General features: G+C 38.4%; 1 protein-coding gene across 1 annotated transcript in view; it reads right to left on the bottom strand.

Annotated features, from left to right (window-relative positions):
* HS2ST1 (heparan sulfate 2-O-sulfotransferase 1) overlaps window positions 1–18,801 on the bottom strand; it is a 78,644-nt gene that overhangs the window by 14,929 nt on the left and 44,914 nt on the right. Inside the window, exon 2 of the mRNA XM_067001224.1 lies at window positions 5,160–5,398. Within this exon, the coding sequence (XP_066857325.1) occupies window positions 5,160–5,398 (239 nt within the window). The remainder of the gene's footprint in view (window positions 1–5,159; window positions 5,399–18,801) is intronic.

The following is an 18,801-nucleotide window of genomic DNA, read 5'->3' on the forward strand; positions in this document are numbered from 1 at the left end:
TAACATTCTCTGTAAAGTGTAATAGTGCCTTGAAACATGAAATAAAACACTGACCAATGAAGATTTTAAGAGGCAAGACTGGCCTGTTACTGCTTCCTCACACGTGCAACCTTGCTGTCTAGGACTTAGCATGGCACTTGGTAATTTACCTTTTTTCCCCTCAAACACTGGCTCTTGGACTCAGGTAAAATAAATGGATACCACTTTTTCCTAACAGGCAGCGTTCATTTTTTTTAGTGCATAGATTTCACAGTCTGAGGCATTTTGCAATTTAAACCATATATTGCATAGGAAAATGGTGGCAAGTTTACCTGAAAAGCTCCGCATAATGTTATATAACGGTGTTTCATAAATTGCACTGGTTTTCTGCCTCGTTTTGTCTACAGCACGAAGTATAATATATCTATATGATTTTGAATCCAGTCAGACTACCTATGCTACTACTGAAATAAACCCAGCTTTCATTGACTATACCTTTTTTAGGATAAATGATAAGATACTTTCAGTGGAGAGCCTCAGCTATGAGTATTTCTATACTTAGGAATGAAGTTTCTTAAACGCAGAGTACATGTTATCCTCCCTCATCCCCAAGCCCCCAAATGCTACAGCTGGTTGATACAACTCTATAAGATAACCAGTAATGCTACCTATTTTGTATAATCCAGCATGCAAATAAAGCTTACATTTCAATTACACTTCCATGGGCAAGTTTTCTGATGCACCAGCTAGATTTCAGTTTGTACTAGACTAGGCCTAGACACAGGAAAATGTTAACTGCAAATTCCCCAGGGTCAGTTCTGTCAGTCCGTCAGACCTCCACACCACCATCTGCCTTCTCACCTGAGATGTGCCAGTAACAGTTTTTTTCAGAAAAAAAACAACAAAGCAAAGTTAAAAAAAAAAAGCTTTGTCTTACAATTACTTTGCTAATATTTTTTTTATGAACACAGGGTTATTATAGAAGAAACTGCATTTTATGCTGTATATCAGAGACCCGACTGGATGTTCTAACCTTTTATTAGCTTTAACACTAACACCAGGGAAGCTACGAGAAGGCTAAGAAGGTTTTATATGACATTTACATCTGCCTTAAGATATTGTCCAGCTACGCACTGTGCCCCTGAGAATGCAAGTTTTTAACACCTCTATCTAGCTTGCAGGCAAGAGATTTTTTCCCCCTTTCCCAATATTTGCAGCATTCCAAAAATTAGAAGCATTCCAGGTCCCAGATAGCCTGACGAGTCTGGATTCACACATTTTTAGGGCAGAGAAGTATACTGTTTGCTGATTCTTACTGTCAGACATGATCAATTTTATTTTTCTCTTCAGGGTTTAGCAGATACTGGAGCTTTCAAGAGACCAGGCAAGCTTCTCAACCTGAATCCAACTGAATAAAATTTGAGGTTACTTTGAAAGTTCAGATAGAAGCGAATGGAATTTCTGTGAAGTTGTTTCATGGTGCTTTATATAATCAGCTACAAAGTTGCTCCACAGCCTTTAGTAAGTGAGAAATCAGCTGAGTTTCACTGAATTAAAAAGTCAGATCAAACGTACTCTGGGGGCGTAAGATGTCCTGAAAGGTAAGTTAAATGCATTCAGTTTCTAGGACGATAAGAATTTAAAGCAAGTGTCAGTGAGCTGAAAGAAAAAAAGGAAAAAAAAAAAAAGAAAAAAACTCAGCATACTTGGTCTGGGCAACAAGTCCAGGGGACTCTATGTATGCAAACCGGTGTTCTGGTCATTACCCCGTGGCCCGGTATCAAGTGGATGTTTGCACACTGAATATTCCCCAGCTTTTCCCTCCATTATATTATAGATCTGTCAATTGCTAAATAACTGACTGGATATTACAAATAGATGGAGTATGGCTACCAGAAGCCTGGTAAGGACACATGAGAATTTTCCATTTGACCTGGGAAAAAGAAAGCTCTCAGGAAAGACTGCATACCAACATGGTGTCACCATTACAAGAAACACCAGATTCAGATTTCAAGACCAAACACGATGGGATTACTAAATCAGAACCCTTCCGTAGGCAGGCACTGGTAGCTTAGCTATCCAAGTTGTCATACAGGCTGATAACTTGCAGCTACCTCCAAATTAGAGGGCCAGGACCACTGGAAACCAGCTAGCAGCACAGGTTGGCTGAATGCCATGAGAAACCGCAAGCAAGCTCAAGGCAAGGGCAGCTGAGAAGCAAGTTTATGAGATGAAGAGATGGGAGTTCACCAGTCCTGCCATGGTAAAGCCAGAACACCTGACCGGCATGAACAGCTCTTCCTCAGAAGAAAAAAAAATAGAAGGAAATACAAAGAAAATAGAAGGAAATGGCCAATGTGCAGTAGTAGACACTAGTATGCACTCGGCCATCTAACTCGGAGAGAAAAGTTCCTAAATGTTCAGCACCAGATGACGACACTGCCCCTGCTATCTGACCCACTGCAACCTTTCTGTTGTTCCACTTTTGATGGTCATTGAAACCATCACCAGTAGAGGAAATACATATTACTAAAGTCAGTATGAGTCTGGTATCCTCTGAGAGGTCACTGTTTTAGAATACATTAGGAAGAAAGATTATATGCTTTCAGCTGTCTTTTTTGAGGAAAATGGGGAGAGAAACTGCAGGAGATATAACAACAAACTACAAACAGCAAGTTGAGGTAGTAAAATGTGGGATAATCATACCATGTTTTCTGTATGTTCACAACAAAAGTACACGATATGTACTCATACCCTCTTTTTTCTAATAATATATCAAGAATACATGCTGAAAGATAGAATAACAATTTAGTTTTAGATATGTTAGATGACACTTCCTCCATGTAACAAAAAAGCTAAAGTCTGTGTGGCTGGTATGCCATCCAGTTAGCCATAACAAAGGCATACTTGTATGGACAAAACACATCAGTACTGAAACATGCAAGCAACAAATAAATTCCAATCAAATGTTTTCTCCATTTAATGAAGGCAATAGTTTTTGTTACAGACCACGGAGGTCTGAAACGCAGCATGGTAAATGTGGCACTGAGCTTGCTGCAAAAAAAAGGCCCAACCTGTGGAAAGAGGGGCAGTTCACAGGATCCTGCTTTCAGGCAAGCTGCAAAAGAGAGAAGGGCAGCTGGGAAAAATTCCATCTGAAACTAAAATGGATGTGTTAGGGACTCTTATGGGATTATCTCAAAGCAGCTACAGTTTATATTTGGAGTGGATTTTAAGTAGCTTTTTTTCCCAGATTGCGTTCAAGAAGTAAAGGTTTCACAGATGGGCAGAGAACTTAAAATCTGTAACAGAATTAGAATAGTTTGGAAAAAGTACAGCAGAAATAGTATATACCAGAGGGCTTACTATTTTACCAATTTATTTATGTCAGCCTAAGACAACCTTCACCTTGCTCAGGGAGGTTTTGTTTTTTTTAAACAGAAAGTATCACTGATAAAAACAAATTTGCCTTTGTGATGTGTTCATGTATTTTACTAGTGGTATATATACACCTAATGCACTCAACTCAGTGGGACTGGTGAAGGCGGCATGTGAATATGTCATGCATATCCAAGCCCACAAGGAGCAAGCACACATCAGCTACTACTCAGCACCCTTAACATCTCCAGAATTGTGTGTTATGACTTCCAATGGGAAGTTGCTAATCATATACACAACGTATCTCAATATGCTAAAGAAATGTTTTTTCTTTGAAGAACTATGTAATATATAAAGCTTTTCATTGTTAGCATCTCCCAGTTAATGACCACTGAAGAAGAGTATCAACTGTCTAATTAACAACATGAATCACCACTTTGGACAATAGCACAATATCAAATTAATTTAGAACTGCCAGTATTGTATACATGCCCAGCATTGAATTGATTTGATTATTCACAGAAACAGAAACTGCGGTTCGAAGTGCAGTGCTAAGTGTGATTGACTTGAGCAGGATTTTTCGATTAAAAGATACAGGCTTGTTAAATCTTTTGGAATTCTCTCTGCTCTTGGTGCACAGAACTTCAGTACTTGTTCTATGCAGTGGACAGGACTACAAGGTCGACTACCAGATTTAATCTCAGTAACCACGTATCACAGTACCACCTGCATATTTTAGGACATATTTCACAACAGCAAGAACCCAACAGTGACACGACCTCGCTTCCATGAAACAGCTCTCCAGTCCCACCCCAAGCACACTCTGTGTCCCGGATGCTGGGATCCTGACCTCAATCTTTCTCCCACATACAGAACTGAGAGTGGAGGGCCCATTACCATCTGCTTCCTCCTCCTCCAGACTACAGCAGCTGCGCTGAGCTGCTCCTGCCTGTAGGCATGCACTTAAAGGAGCTGGAAGCCTCCGTGCTGACATGCTGCAATGCAGAACAGCTCCTGCTGCTGCTGCATATCAGCTTAAGATGATCAGCATACAACCAGTAGTACATACCGAGAGTTTGGCAACATTTACTTTATGGACAGGGATGAGGACATAATGTTGTTTCAGACCTCTGACTTAGGTTCCCTGAATCTGCACTCATGACAAGCAGGGAAATAATTATATATATTAAAATTAAAAAAAAAACAAAAACAAAAAACAAACCTTCCCTCCCTCCCCCAAAGCAAAAAACAGCGGACTGTCACGAGTTTAGTTAAGAGCTCAAAGTGGATGCCAAACAACCCACTTACAGTGGCTCCTTACAGCCACTTCTTTCTACCTGTTTTTCATCACCTGTGAGCCCTGAGCAAAGACAGCAGCACAGCCATGACAGCACAGCACTTGCACTACACAGAGAGGAAAGCACTTAAGACTGCATTCACTGCAGATGGAGATAATAGGCAAGTATTATTACAGAGCCAAAAGGCAAACCATTGACAATACAATAAACCACTACACACAATTATAACAAAGGTCATTACTGCCTTAGCCATGTCCCTTTTTACCTTCATTTTTCTCCTGTGAAGAGGTACTTACCACCTCCAGTAGCACAGCAAAAACCTAAACCTATTATTTAATAAATATTATTTTCAACAAAGAAAATATAAACATATTAAAATTCATTTATATGGGAAAATGCGACAGAGAAGCCAACTCTTTCAGATGATAAATGGGTACAACAGTAAAAAAAGTTTTCTGCGCTCTCTCCTTGTTTAATAAAAACATCCCAAATGCAGCATCTTACCTGATCTTGCAGAGACATAACAGGATTATTTTTGGTTGTATTGATATGCAGAACGTGATACTTGTTCTTTGCACAAAGATCATAGGCAATATTTGTGAAGGATGTGCTGGCAGTCTTGGGTACTCTGTTGTAAATAATCACCACATCATCTTCTTCATCCAGTGTCACATCTTGTCGGGGGCCATCTGCTGTATGACGTTGTTCTATTTCTCTGACTTCATGTCTTGCAATAGCCCTTTCTGTTAAGGATGACAAATACAAAATTTCAATGTAAAGACTGCCAATTTTGAAGTTCAAACCTTAGAATGCAAATAACCTGGTGAAGAGCAATACTGCCTCAGCAATAAACACTTGCTGTTATATATATTTCTGACATGTAAAGCAAAAAAATCTATAAAATGTACAAATGATAAAAGGTGACTTAGTCTGACAAAGACTAGAAAACAGTATTCTTAGGGAACATATACCATATTCTATGACTCATGTAAATGCTACTGAATATGTCCTTTAAGGAAAAGTGTCTATTATGTGAATTATATTATGTGAAATTATATTGTCTATATGAAAATGGTGACATTTTGTCACAACGGTGAAGAAGTATCTCAAATAATTTCTATAAAATATCTACTATTTAAAAATTATAATAAAAGGAATATCTCAAGCAACCTGGAGAATATGAATTTTCCCAAACCAGTAGAATTACGAACACTACAGATTTAGTCAATTAACTCTATAGAGGCACTGGAATTCAGATGAAGCCAACATTTTTGATAGACCAGTTAACACAAGCCCCAAGTGCAAAGCATTACAATCCAATAAACGGTTTTGCAAAAATTCCATTGGATTTATTGATTTCAAGTTCAACAAGAATATAAGCGATAGATGCTTATAAAACAGTGAACATTAAAGAGAAAAGTGATCTCTCAATACTGAAATTCATTCAATACATAAAAAGGAAGAAATGTGGAAAAAGCAAGCTATGGACAACATTTTGACAAGGTGAGTACATGACAAACCATTTTTCCTTTTATATAAAGGGCAACACTGAGTAACTGAACACTACTTCAAGTGCTAAAGGTCTATTTGTAAAATGAGTATCAGACTATTATGGCATTTTTTTGGCTAGTGAATATTAAATGCTTTATACTGACTCAGACACGGATTTGTTCTGTCCTAGGTAAGTATATACTTTAATATGATTTGTTATACACATATCAAAGCATCTTTTCTGATTCACTTACTGTGATACTGTCTTTAATAATATATTCAAGTAAATCTTTGATGGCCAACAGCGCACACTAAAGTCAATACTACAAGAGTAACCTGTAATTCTCTGTGTTATGTTCTTATGCGGGATGACACTTAGCACCAGAAGCTGTTGGCCTCTACTTCCCTTGCTTCCAGTAACTCAGTTCCTTGTATTTTCTTTCACCACATCTCTTTAATTATAACATAAAATCACTTTAAAACAGAATCATTAAGCTGTGAACACCACTAGCCTGTAATTCCACATAAGTCGTCTTCAACCACAAACTTCCATCTGTCTGAAACATTTCAAAGCTTAAACTTTCTCTCTCATATGCTCATATCTCACACCCCATAACTAAGTTACATCAGTATGAAAATGTTTGTAGAAAATGCTTATTGAGTGTATCTCAATTTTCCACATGACATCTGTTGCTCCCCACTACAACAGTCACAGTTTTTACTCCTTCCTTTCTCATTTGATACCTCTCTCATCACTGCTGGCAAACCTCTGATTTCGGAAAGATGAGGCAACAGACTCAGGTTTCATCTAGCTGAAGGTGGCTACAAGAAGAAGTGACTGGCAACTCCTCTTCCTGCCAGTAACCGAGCAGAGGAAGCATTTGGTATGGGACACACATGGCTGCATGGCTGCTCAAGGCTACATGGATACTAAATGCCACCTAGAGAGGCTGAAATGGAACATTTCGTTCATATTTCTACACCAGAGTCATACATCTCAGCTAGATTTGAATGATGATTGCACAGAACTCCAGTGCTGATGCAGCTGCACGGTACCACGAGGAACTGCCAATTTATATGCAGTAAGCTTTATATATATAAGAGTAAAAAGGCGCAAGAAATGGACAGGATTTTCAAAAACAGTGATGAGAAATATTCCTCTGTTGAGATATTTGAAACCATGATGATTCAAGAATTAGTGTGAGAAGTGAACTGCAAAGGCTATGTGTACGATACAAAAGACATGATTAGATGCAAGCAGCAGGAAGGCTGCTGCATACAATCATCTTAAAGCCCATATTGTGTGAGGGGAAAACAAGAACCTATGAAAGGACAACCTCCACAAATATGAAGTACATGGTTCTATTATCAAAGAATAAGTAAGTTTTAAGCTTCAAAGTAACATGAAAAATAATTTTTATGACAAAGAACTGAAATCAGTATGTTTTAACATTTTTTTACATGTGAAAAACAGAGAGGAAGGATCATAGAATATCCCAAGGTGGAAGGGACCCATAAGGATCATCAAGTCCAACGCCTGGACGAAGATGCTAGCTATTTATTGAATATCCTTGAATTTACTAGAAATCTCTTTAGATGACAACCATGCAAATTTAATTTTCATTTTGAGAACTTTTCTACATAGGATTGGACTGATTTCACTGAAATCAGTTTAAAAAGTCAGGTTAGGTCTTTATTTCCTATCAGAAATCCCATGGACAAAATGATGTTCTACAGACTCACCGTTTTCATTGCACTCTATTTAAATCTGATTTTATAAGAAAAGCGGGTTTGCAAAATTATTAAGAAATGTCTAAACTGGCTTAAGACTGTCCACACTAAGCAGCATTTAAGCAAGTAGTATTTCGAATACAAGACAGATTTTCATGGTAATATAATGCATGATAATTTAAAGGTATAAAATATTCTTTCCCACTTTTTTTTTTTTTTAATTTAAATTACTGCCCCTTTAGGTTCACTAAATGATATCATTTTTATACAGCGTGGAAAAATGCTGTTCTGTCATGTGTTGTCCTACATGCAAACTTTCATCAATTTCTAAGTCAGTTCGCACATGGGCAGTACCATACATGAACAGAAAACAGGAAATACCACAGCTAACAGTAAGTTAGTTTGCCAGTCAGATGCTACCAGAAAGTAGCATACAATGGGCGAGTTATGTCTTCTCCTCCTTCATCAGAAGTACTAATAACAGCATTCAATTTGTATGCCACCACCAACTATGGAAAAATTTCAAATGATTTATTTTCAAGATCTCTGCCCTTTCAAGTCAGGTCAACAGGTTTTAAAATTATTAACACAGGGAGAGATATGGACAGACTAAGTTTGATTGCTTAGGCCTGTTTTCTTAGGGTCTTGTCTAATAAAAATCTCATGTGAAAATGCACTAGACCTATACATTTCAGTAAAAATATATTGAAATGAACAATGTTGAAATAATTACAGAAACAAATCACTGATCATAAGCAGTTTGTCTATATACCTTGCACGTTACAACAGACAAATGCCTTTGAACAAGTTTATTAGCATTTACTGCAAATCCAAGTGTTAACTGCATACAAACTAACATCTTCCCAAACAAAACAGAGTAGCACAGATCCTATCAACTTAAATGTTAACAAAACTAAACACTTCAAATTCGTCTCAATTTTCACTAAAACTCCAGAACCTCTTAGGTATTTCTTAACAAGAAAATCTGAAAATAACAGAAACTTTTCTTTCCTCTATATCTTAGCCCATATGCCTTTTGATCAAGAATACATTTTGAGCCTTGCTGACTGTCAAAGTGAAGTTAACCGAGTATCTGGAAGAGTAATTCAAAGCATACCACCCTATGCTCTTTGTCCTCTGCATCTGCTTTCCTTCTGCATGTGTCCATGGATATTATGTAGGTTCTCTTTTCAGTATCTCTTGTGTGCATGCCATACTTCCTTGTGAAACCTCCCACTCAGATGAGGAAAGGTTCAGTCTTGAAACAGTTTTGAGCCCAGCAACCTTCCAGTGCTGCCCAATAGACTAAAAAGATGTGGATTAAACCTCAATGCTGACTTGATGCAGAGGAACTGGACAGCTAGATGTGGCAAGCGTGCTGGCACCATCTCTGAGCAAACAGTTGCTGCGTATCTGTGGCACTGGATGCCACTTCAAACCAACAAGCAGCTTTCTTCCAGTTGGGAACAATATTGAAGCCAGCTGACCTGGTGTCTCGGCTTTGTTTCCACGCAGCTCCCAGGCCAGTTAGGCAAGCAGCTGGTAGCCTGCGGCACCGCGCAGCTCTCAGCTGTTCCACTGCCCAAAAGCTGCACTAAGCACTTCATTGGCCTGAATACTGAACCAGAGCAGGACCAAAAACCTACTCAATATTGACTCCATTCTCCTCCGATGAAGAATGAAAACTGAATAGCAGCTTAAAAATTATCCATAATGACTTAGCAAACTTCATGTCCTGATTCACTTTTCAAATTACATACACAAACCATATACAGACAGACCTCATCCTCCGCTGAAATGTGGCTGCCTGTGGGAGCTGTTCAGCAGCACACTACTTTCACAAACCAGAGCACTGCTGCTGTACGTGAATATGAATACTTGGAGGATGGAGAGGAAGAAAAAGAATCAATAGCGCTATGACAATTTGTGGCCATGGAGGATTTGTGTCACTAGAGCCAATTAAAACTACAGGAAAAATAGACACTGAATTAATATAAAAACCCTGAAGTTAAATTTGTTGAAGGTATCAGTAATAACATACCAACTCTTCCAAAGACCTGTAAGAACACTAGCTCTGTTCTGCCCTAATTTTAAGTCTTACAAACAGCAGAACCATTGCATTGGTTCTTCAGCAACTTCATGACTTAACTACCAACGTGAAACCAAAGGCTTGCCCCAAATACTTCTACTTTCCATTCCTCTGCAGAAGTACTACTCCAGGAGGCCTGCTGACGGATGACAGTTCACTGCTTCCAAAGGCAGCTGTGGGTGAAGCACGGGGGGCATCAGGACAGAGCCGGGACACCTTCCCGCCTGCCCCAGGAACGGCAGCGCGCTGACACCGCTCCAGGGGACTTCGGCTTCTCTCAGGTTAGAGCAACTCCTTGCAACTATCGCTAAGTGATCATCCTTAAAATTGTAAAGAAGATTCTGACCCCCCATTAACATATGCAAATAAAGATTTCATAACCAACATTAAGCAAGGATAGCAAAACACTTGCTATCTGATAGAAATACAAGCTGCTAGCCAATTTAGCACAAGAGTGAAGCAACACAAAGGTACACTAACCCCCACCTTACCAAGTTTTTATTAAGAAAACAAAAAAAAAACTGCTTACAAAACGTCAATTTCGGTCACCAGTGGTATCTGACACAGTGACAGCCCAACTCAAGCACACTGCCATCCTCGCACAGAGGCTAGCTGGTACTGCTGAGCTCCTCACGCGCACACTGCCGCCAACCACTTCAGATCCTCACAGATTTGGCTTAAAGGTACCATCTGGGGAACCTGTGTACCACACTTACAGGAATCACTGCTAATGCCAGGTGCCACAGCCCATAATTTATTCTAGTTAAAGATCAACATGGGCATTTCGCTTTCTTCTTTCCCTAGGTATTTTTCTGTGCAGGTTATGACTTGCCTAGTTAGAAATGTTTTAACCCTTAAGACCCTAAATGCACTTCAGTCAAAAGAGACCATTGGCCTCATTTGCAAATCTTACTATTTTTAATCATCCTAAGAGATAGCCACTAAAAACTTTAATGTTTGTCTTAACAACTCAGAGCCCATGACAGGCTCAGCACGTGTGCTCTGGGACCAGTTCTCACCCACAGAAAGTGAAGACCACGTGCAGAGCACACACAAGGACGGAAACAGAGCATAAAAGTTAAAATAACTTCTCTGGTACTACTTCAACTACTTTAGGTCAGGTTAAGAAGACCCACCTTTTCCTACTCCTTTTCATAACTCAGTTGCCTTCGTATGGAGAGATTCTAATAACTAATTTTAAAAATCACATTCCAGCTTGTTTTCTCCAGTAAGGCAAACAGAAAGGAACAGGTATAAAAACTTCTCCTATAAGAAGTAGTAATTTAGCAAACAATTACAACTCGCTAACATTACCAATTTTTTTTTTCTTTAATAGCAGTTAATGCATCTTGAGAACAGACGGAAAAAGAACAGTCCAGACAGAGAAGAATTCCTTTCAGACTCCAAAAAAGGCACATGGTGCTTCACTGAGCTGGTTAAAGACAAAACAAAACAACAGCAAAATGGAGCAGGAAGGAAGCAACTCCAACAAGGCACTGAGATCATTAACTAAAATCTAATGCAGCAGCTGTCTGAAAATTACTAGTAGCAATGCTGAAAAACTTGCTATGGTTCCATTAGCGTTTGATACTTGTCATTTATTTTCAAGATAGCATTTTTGCCAGGGCTTTATTTTGAACACATAAGTTGAAACACACTGAGTAGTGTGTGACATTGTCCAGGGTTTGATACTAAACTAAAAACAAAAAAGTTTAACCAACTGTAAAATCTCTATTCCATATAAACATCCAAGCTGGTTTCAATACCTGAGACTACTTCTCATTTTTTCTGTAAATTTTTTATATCCTTACAAATGCAGTCGATAGACAGAGTACTTCTAGATTAAGTTCTGACTGTGCATTTCTGTTTATATACTAATATATGTGTTAGCATATGTATGGCCTTACATGTTTCTTACAGTTTTCTGTTAGGCAGAATAGCTGAAAAATTAAATTTAGATGATATGCCAAACTTTTCATTACATAAAACACCAAGTTTTGGGGTCTCTATAAGGAAGATCGGGCAATCTGTTTATTGCACTCATTCAAAAGAATCAGAGTGATTTCAGTAATCTCAAATGACAGGAGTGATTTTCATTACCTTGCACACTCTTTACAGCAACACAGAAGAACTGAATATTTATTAATTATAAATTAATTAATATTAATTAATGACTAAAAAGAAAAGTTGCATACTAAAAGCACACCAGCTGTAACTTGACCTGTAAATATAGCAGCACCACTACTGCTCTGGAACGCTGCAAATAATACTAGTTAAAAAGTTACATAAAAAAATACAGAAACATTTTAGGCAACATGGTGCAGCAGTAACATTTAAAAATAATCAGATGTCAAATAGCTCCATTAACTCTGCAGCTTCAGACTGTTTTGTTTGACACGAGTGTTGAATTCAAGTTAATTAATTAGCATGACAGCAAACACAACAGAATCACAGAAGATCTGAGTTGGAAGGGACCCACAAGGATCGAGTCCAACTCCTGGCTCCCCAAAGGACCACCCCCCAAAAAAAATAGATACCATTCAGCCTTTTTTCCTCGCAGTCACCTGCAATTTCAGGTTTCTTTAGGATGAAACAGCCTGATTAACAGATAAATATAAAGAGAAAGATGCAACCACATAAGGAAAATGTTTGTGGCTTTTCAAAATCCCAGGAGTGCTGAACAGTTAAGAAGCACTGTGACTACAATAAATGCAGCTAAAAATACTTGCGTATCAGGGAGTTCTTTAAATACAAACCACAGTTTAGTACATAATGGAAGGGCCTGCTCTTACCTAGTGTCTTAATATTGTAATGCAGGCCCTTTGGAGTTAGCATGAAAACCTAATGGAACTGCTTTATACATGGCTATGGCTGTCAGAAGTGTTCTGCTACACAAACATGCATGTCACTCCTGCAAGCAAAATCCAATTCAAAAAAAAAAAAAAGGGAAAGATCAATATAGAGCATCTGACTCCATTTAGCAAGAAAGGCTGGAGACAGTTTATTTTATACAAGCTTTCTCCAGACAAAATTATTTACTTTTCCTGAAAGGGTATTGTGCAGCATAAAAGGAAAAAGGATCATTAAGCTGTCTGTTAAAATCATTTAGGGACCTATATGTATAGACAATGCTGTATAACAGTAATTCACCATCACACTCAATAAACCTAATTGGAAAGATATACTGTTATTTCCAGCATATTATACTTATATCCCTGCTTGTCTTTGCACTTTTTGGCTAAACTAATGTGATCCAGAAAATAAAATATTGCCAGTTGGTCTAACAGCCCTGAAAAAAATAGTGAATAGCAAACAGAGTTGCTTTCCAATCAGAATAGCTGATGTAAACATTTTATCAGGAATCTTACTAAGTTAAAGTACCAAGAATAAGCTCATGATAATTCTATTTGATACCAACCGATACACCAGGATATGTGCTTAAATAACACCAGATGCATACAGACTGAACATTTACAATGATAAACATAATTGCTGACCTTAACATAGGTATAGAATTGTGTAAATCCTTTGGAAAAAAAAAAAACAACAAAACAGAACTAAGTCTGCATGCTGAATGAAGCTCACTGTTGTTAAGTCATAAGAGAATGAATTTTAATTACATTTTTAAAGGCTGACTAGATAAGCTTTTGATTATATTCTTCGTTTTCTGTGTGAAAACCACTTGCTCCTGTTAATTTCATTTTAAGAACTTCAATTTCATTCTGTACCCTGGTTGTTTTATATACAAATGAAAAGTACCTCTTATTTTCCTCTAAAATCTGCAAAGAGATTTGCTAGCCCATATAGCTTAAATATCAATATAGTAACAAATACAGACAGCAACAGCCTTATCTTTTATTCTAATCTCATACTGCCAGCCTGAAGCCTGAAGACTTCATCTCACACGGCGATGAAAAAGATAAGCATGAATAAAAGTAAGTCTAACAACACATAGACCCCTCAAAGAATTATATTTCAGGAGCCTCAATCAAAGCCATTTTAAATAAATCCAGGTACAAGAAAAATACTCTTTGAATTAAATGCTGAAACTGCAGGGAACACTGAATTAATTAGTTCCTCAGCTACCTCTGAAAAAACTCTCCTTGCTATGTCTGATACCTGTGTGAAACACCTGGGGGTCCAAGCCAAACTCAGGCAGGATTAGGAAAACAAATGCATGCAGCAGCGACCTGGTTCCTTTCTGAATAAAATAATCACCTGTTTCAAAAATAGTCCTTCACCTCTGACTTTCAGAGGATTAAAAGGAGCAGTGGCTCAGTGAACTGAAGGAGCCGGTAGAGGGATTTTCACAAAGGAAATCTTGCAAGTCCCCACATCACTCATGTCCCTCCCCGGGCCTACCTGGGAAGTTCAGTTGGCCTCTCGTGACGGAAGCCTACATGAAATCCCCAGGATTACTTACAAACCATGCGTGAGGGAACACTTGTAACACCTAGGCAGCTAATGCAAACCTCCCATGCTCATTCTCTCCATGCCAAGGCAGCGGCAGTCACACTCAGTGCAAACACACATGCAGAGAAATAGCGCTACCACAGAAGCTCTTTGTGGGAGACATCGATGAGCTAAAGCAAAATTACACAAACGGGCTTTACCTAGTGCCACCCCAGAGCGATAAGGAGCTCCCTGTCCTTGGTAAAAACAGGAACAGTCCAGAGCTGGTGAGGTGTGCGGTGAAGTGGTTTTGTACAAAAAAGCTTCCTGCTACTAGGAGAGCCAGCTGCTCATTGAAAGCCTCTGGGTGTTAATCCTGATTTACACTGGATTAAGCTTTGCAATTAAAAAATAATTATTTTCCTACACACGAGAAATATTTTCTTCTCCACCAAATCGGTTCCTTTTTGTACAAGGGTGACTACTTGATGAAAATTTGATTAGAATAAAGGGGCCAGCAATCCACTTGCTGAATCTTAGTTGTTGCAAAAAGGTAAAAACAGTTCCAGCCTCTTGCTCAAACCTTTGGTCCCACATCAGTGAGGGACACAATAGGTAGATTTGAATCCATCAATCTCTAACCACCCATCCTGACATTAATACACTGTAATTGGTCATTATCTGAAGGTACATCAGCACAGAGCTTATTAAAAATCATAACTGCAGGAAGTCAGACTGGGTAAAGTAGTGCCACTGAAACAGAAGTTAAAATTTGCTAAAGGTATCTTCCCAGTAAGAGCAGAAAAAAAGACATCAAGATTCTCTTTTCAGTATTCCAATTGAAATACTCTTTTTATGAAGGCCTCTGGAACAATCAAAAAGCTAATTTAGCTTTACGTATCATTTTGTTGGCATTTTGCGCAGCCTTTCCATAGCAATTACACACAGCAAATAAACGGCTGAGTGATCTTGGCAAAATAAAAAAAAAAAGGAAACACCCACATATGTGGTCAGATTATCTTCCGCAGATATTAAGACTTCAAATTGTCAGATTTTATTTTATAACAGCAAAGTAATCCGCTTCCAACAATAGTCGATAGCCTAAAATCTAGCATTAACCCATTTCTAACATGGCTGAAACTTGTAGGACTCTATAAGGGAATAATCCATTTGCTGAGAAAGAGAAATACAGAAAAAATGTTTTGAACTGTCAATACTGAGCCACTTAAAAGAGTTTTACTTGATTTGAAATAATATACTAGATGGTGAGCACAGACAGGAGCAGCAGTGCTGTATCTATTCTTTGAAAAAAAGATTTGATGAAACTTCATGTTATTACAAGAATAACATCCGGCCCACGTTCCCAAAGAAACAAGGTCTGTGACCTGCAGAACCAGGCCCTCTCTCCAGAGGTACAGGTATAGCTCTCAGGTCAGCTCTCCCCCAGAAAGGTGTACGGATGTAACACTTCCTCTCTGTGCCAGCGCTAAAGCTACCGAGGAACCATGGAAAACAAGCTCTTGGCCTTTCTTCTTCACATGTCCACACATGAACCCCAAATTGCCTGAGTTTCTTCTGGTTTAAGTCTCCAGGAACTCCAGAAGGTTTCCATATGTATAATTTGAATTTGCCATGCTGTTATATTAAGTCATGATCCTCAAATTCAATTAATCTCAACTACTTATTTTTGTGTCTATGAACAGTAAAGTCAAGTAGTACATTTTTATACTAACAAGCTGTAACCATGTAAGGATTTTTTTTTTTTAAGTATTTGTTGGCAATTTAAATAAAGCATATGTGAAAAAAACATGCAAGCTTTCCTTTTTATTATATGAAATGGAAGTTACTACTCTGGAGTGCTAAGTCAGAAAGATGTTTTAATTCAAATTTTGTAAGGGTTGTGCTATTATAAACTTCTGTGGAAAGATATTGACTGATACAGTTTTTTGTATGATATCTTATTTATTTGGGATAGTTCAAAGCACGAAATACCACTGGTCAATTTTGTTTCCACGGAGATGACATATTGCCCTCCAAAAATATGTCACTGAAGTTATTCTTCGGAGCAAAATATGAAAATGACTTTTTGGACATAACACAGACTCTCTGGCAACATCGTTGTATAAGGAATAAAATAAATGATAAAAAATAAATCAATTCATCATCCTCAGCAATTTTTATTTTTTTATTTTTTAGCTGTGGCTAGAGAGACAACTACCCATATATTAATTACCAAGAGCTCCTTTCACGTTCACGTGTCGGCCCTGCGCTGCAGAGCTGCCAGCCAATGCCACCTCTCCAGTTGCCTCTTCCACAGGCCCGCTAACATCCCACAGAAGCAGCAGCACAAATTTCCCTTACTACTGCAGGGAATTTGATAACTATCTCGAAACAGAGCTCTACAGCCACCATCTCATGTTAGTAACAGTTGAGGGACAAGGCTGAGCAGAAAAGCGGGGCAGAAGCCGAGAGGCGTTATTTGCTTGTAATACCGCTTGGTTCAAGGGAAGCTCCAGGAAAAACGATGAAAATGTTCATAACCCCCCTTCACCTCCCCAAAGTCACTGTTCTAGGTCCACCCCAAATACAACTCCTGTCAAGTTTTTAAGGTTATCCTCATCTCTTCATGCCTGTCTCCCTTCACCGGACTTTTCTTCAATGAAGAAACATTGTCCCTTCCAAACAGGCAATACAAGGGAACCGAGCAGCAGCGTATGGGGAAAAAGAACACAGGTTAGGTAAAGTGGTGCTCAGAAATGTAGCTGACGAATTCAAACTGTTTTGTAACAAATAATTCAGCATTACTCTATGGCTGTTACAGAATAACATCTGCCTACAGGTCTCCTTCAATAAAGCCATTGCTTTATCTCATGTCTTCCTACATCTTTTAGTGCTTTGCCACATCACCTTCCCCTCAACCTTTCAGATAGCTGTAGCCCTTCTCATTGACTCGTGGCACCTTGCTAATCATCATGCAGCTCTTCTCAGTTTGCCAGGAGTCATTTAGACTTAGTGACCCATCTGGACACAGTAAGGATCGCATTTCTGCTGCCTTCTCCCAAACCCTGACATCTACAAATGCCTTTTAAAGACATACAAAAGCCACATTGCTACTGCACATTTTTCAAGTGCAAAGTCACTTGGCCTTTTGATTCAAGTTTTTTTTTTTTTTTCTTTTCCTTCAATACACAGCTTTATCTTTCAAAAGGAAGACAGACTTGGGCTACATGTTAAGTTGCAAAAACTCACCTCCCTTGTTCATAAGAAAATAATTTCTGAAGTCTTTATTATTTCCAGTTCCCAGATAAAAGTAACTTCTCTTAGTTTCTGAACAGCCTCCTCAAAACGTTTTCACACCTCCTTTGACACCTAGTTCATATCACGCTATCTTCTTTCTTCTCAGGAAGGAGAGGATATCATGGGCTGACAGCAACTTGCAGGATTAAAATTGACATAGGGTAAAAATTCTCACTGTTTCAAACATCATCATATCAATGGGAAAATGGGTCACTTCAAAACAAAATTCTGTATCAAAATTGTTACAGATCAGGACTTCGCACCCCTGTACACTGATAGCCTATGGCTAGTTGGGAAGACAGGAAAAGTCTTGCAAGACCTAGCTGCATCAAAAATACTTAAATACTTCTTATCATAGATCAGAGCAGTTTTCGAAACAATATGAAGCTTGAAGCTTCCATTAATTACTTGAAAGAAACCCATGTACTTTTAGACATTGGCTCTTTGCAAGTACTTCGCATTCCTCCTGGATTAAGTGATAAACACCAGAAATATTCCTGAAAGTATTTCTGTTCATATTCTTTGAAATCTGAACACCAAACAAATACAAGTCTTGGGCCAAACAATTCTTGAGAATTCAAGATTCTCAAAGTACTTAAATGTTGATGAAGTAAGAAAAATTGCAGACAGGGCTCTCAACATTTAATAAATGGAGAAATACAACAACAAACAATATGTCTGAGGTCACAAGAACACATTGCAGAGCCAGGAAGGAAAAAAAAATATATCCCTTCTTCACTAGTATACACTTGTTGGCATTCCCCCCACCCCGACTTTTCTTCCAATGATTATGGAAAAGGTTCCCTTCTGTAGTCAATGTTACAAGCCTGCAAATTCAACAGGTAGCAGAAGTTTCACCTGATGTTGTATGTGCCACTTAAAAATAACCTACTGAAGTTCCAGATATTTTTCATGCCCCATAAGCTGTTTTTAACCTGTTCTTCAACTGTGGTACAATTTCTGAGACATATTAACTTCTAAAAACTACATTTACAAATATAACAAAAAACATATTTCAAAATATAACACATTTCCAAACTGACGATTCCTCTTGAACAAAAAGCAGAGCTGCCACAGTTCTGTTGTGCTTTTGCCTCTTCCAACAGCTTAGAGGTGGAAAAAAGTTGTTTTAAGCATTGTGGGGGT

This window comes from Anser cygnoides, chromosome 8 (assembly GCF_040182565.1).
Source record: "Anser cygnoides isolate HZ-2024a breed goose chromosome 8, Taihu_goose_T2T_genome, whole genome shotgun sequence".
Lineage (NCBI taxonomy): Eukaryota > Metazoa > Chordata > Aves > Anseriformes > Anatidae > Anser > Anser cygnoides.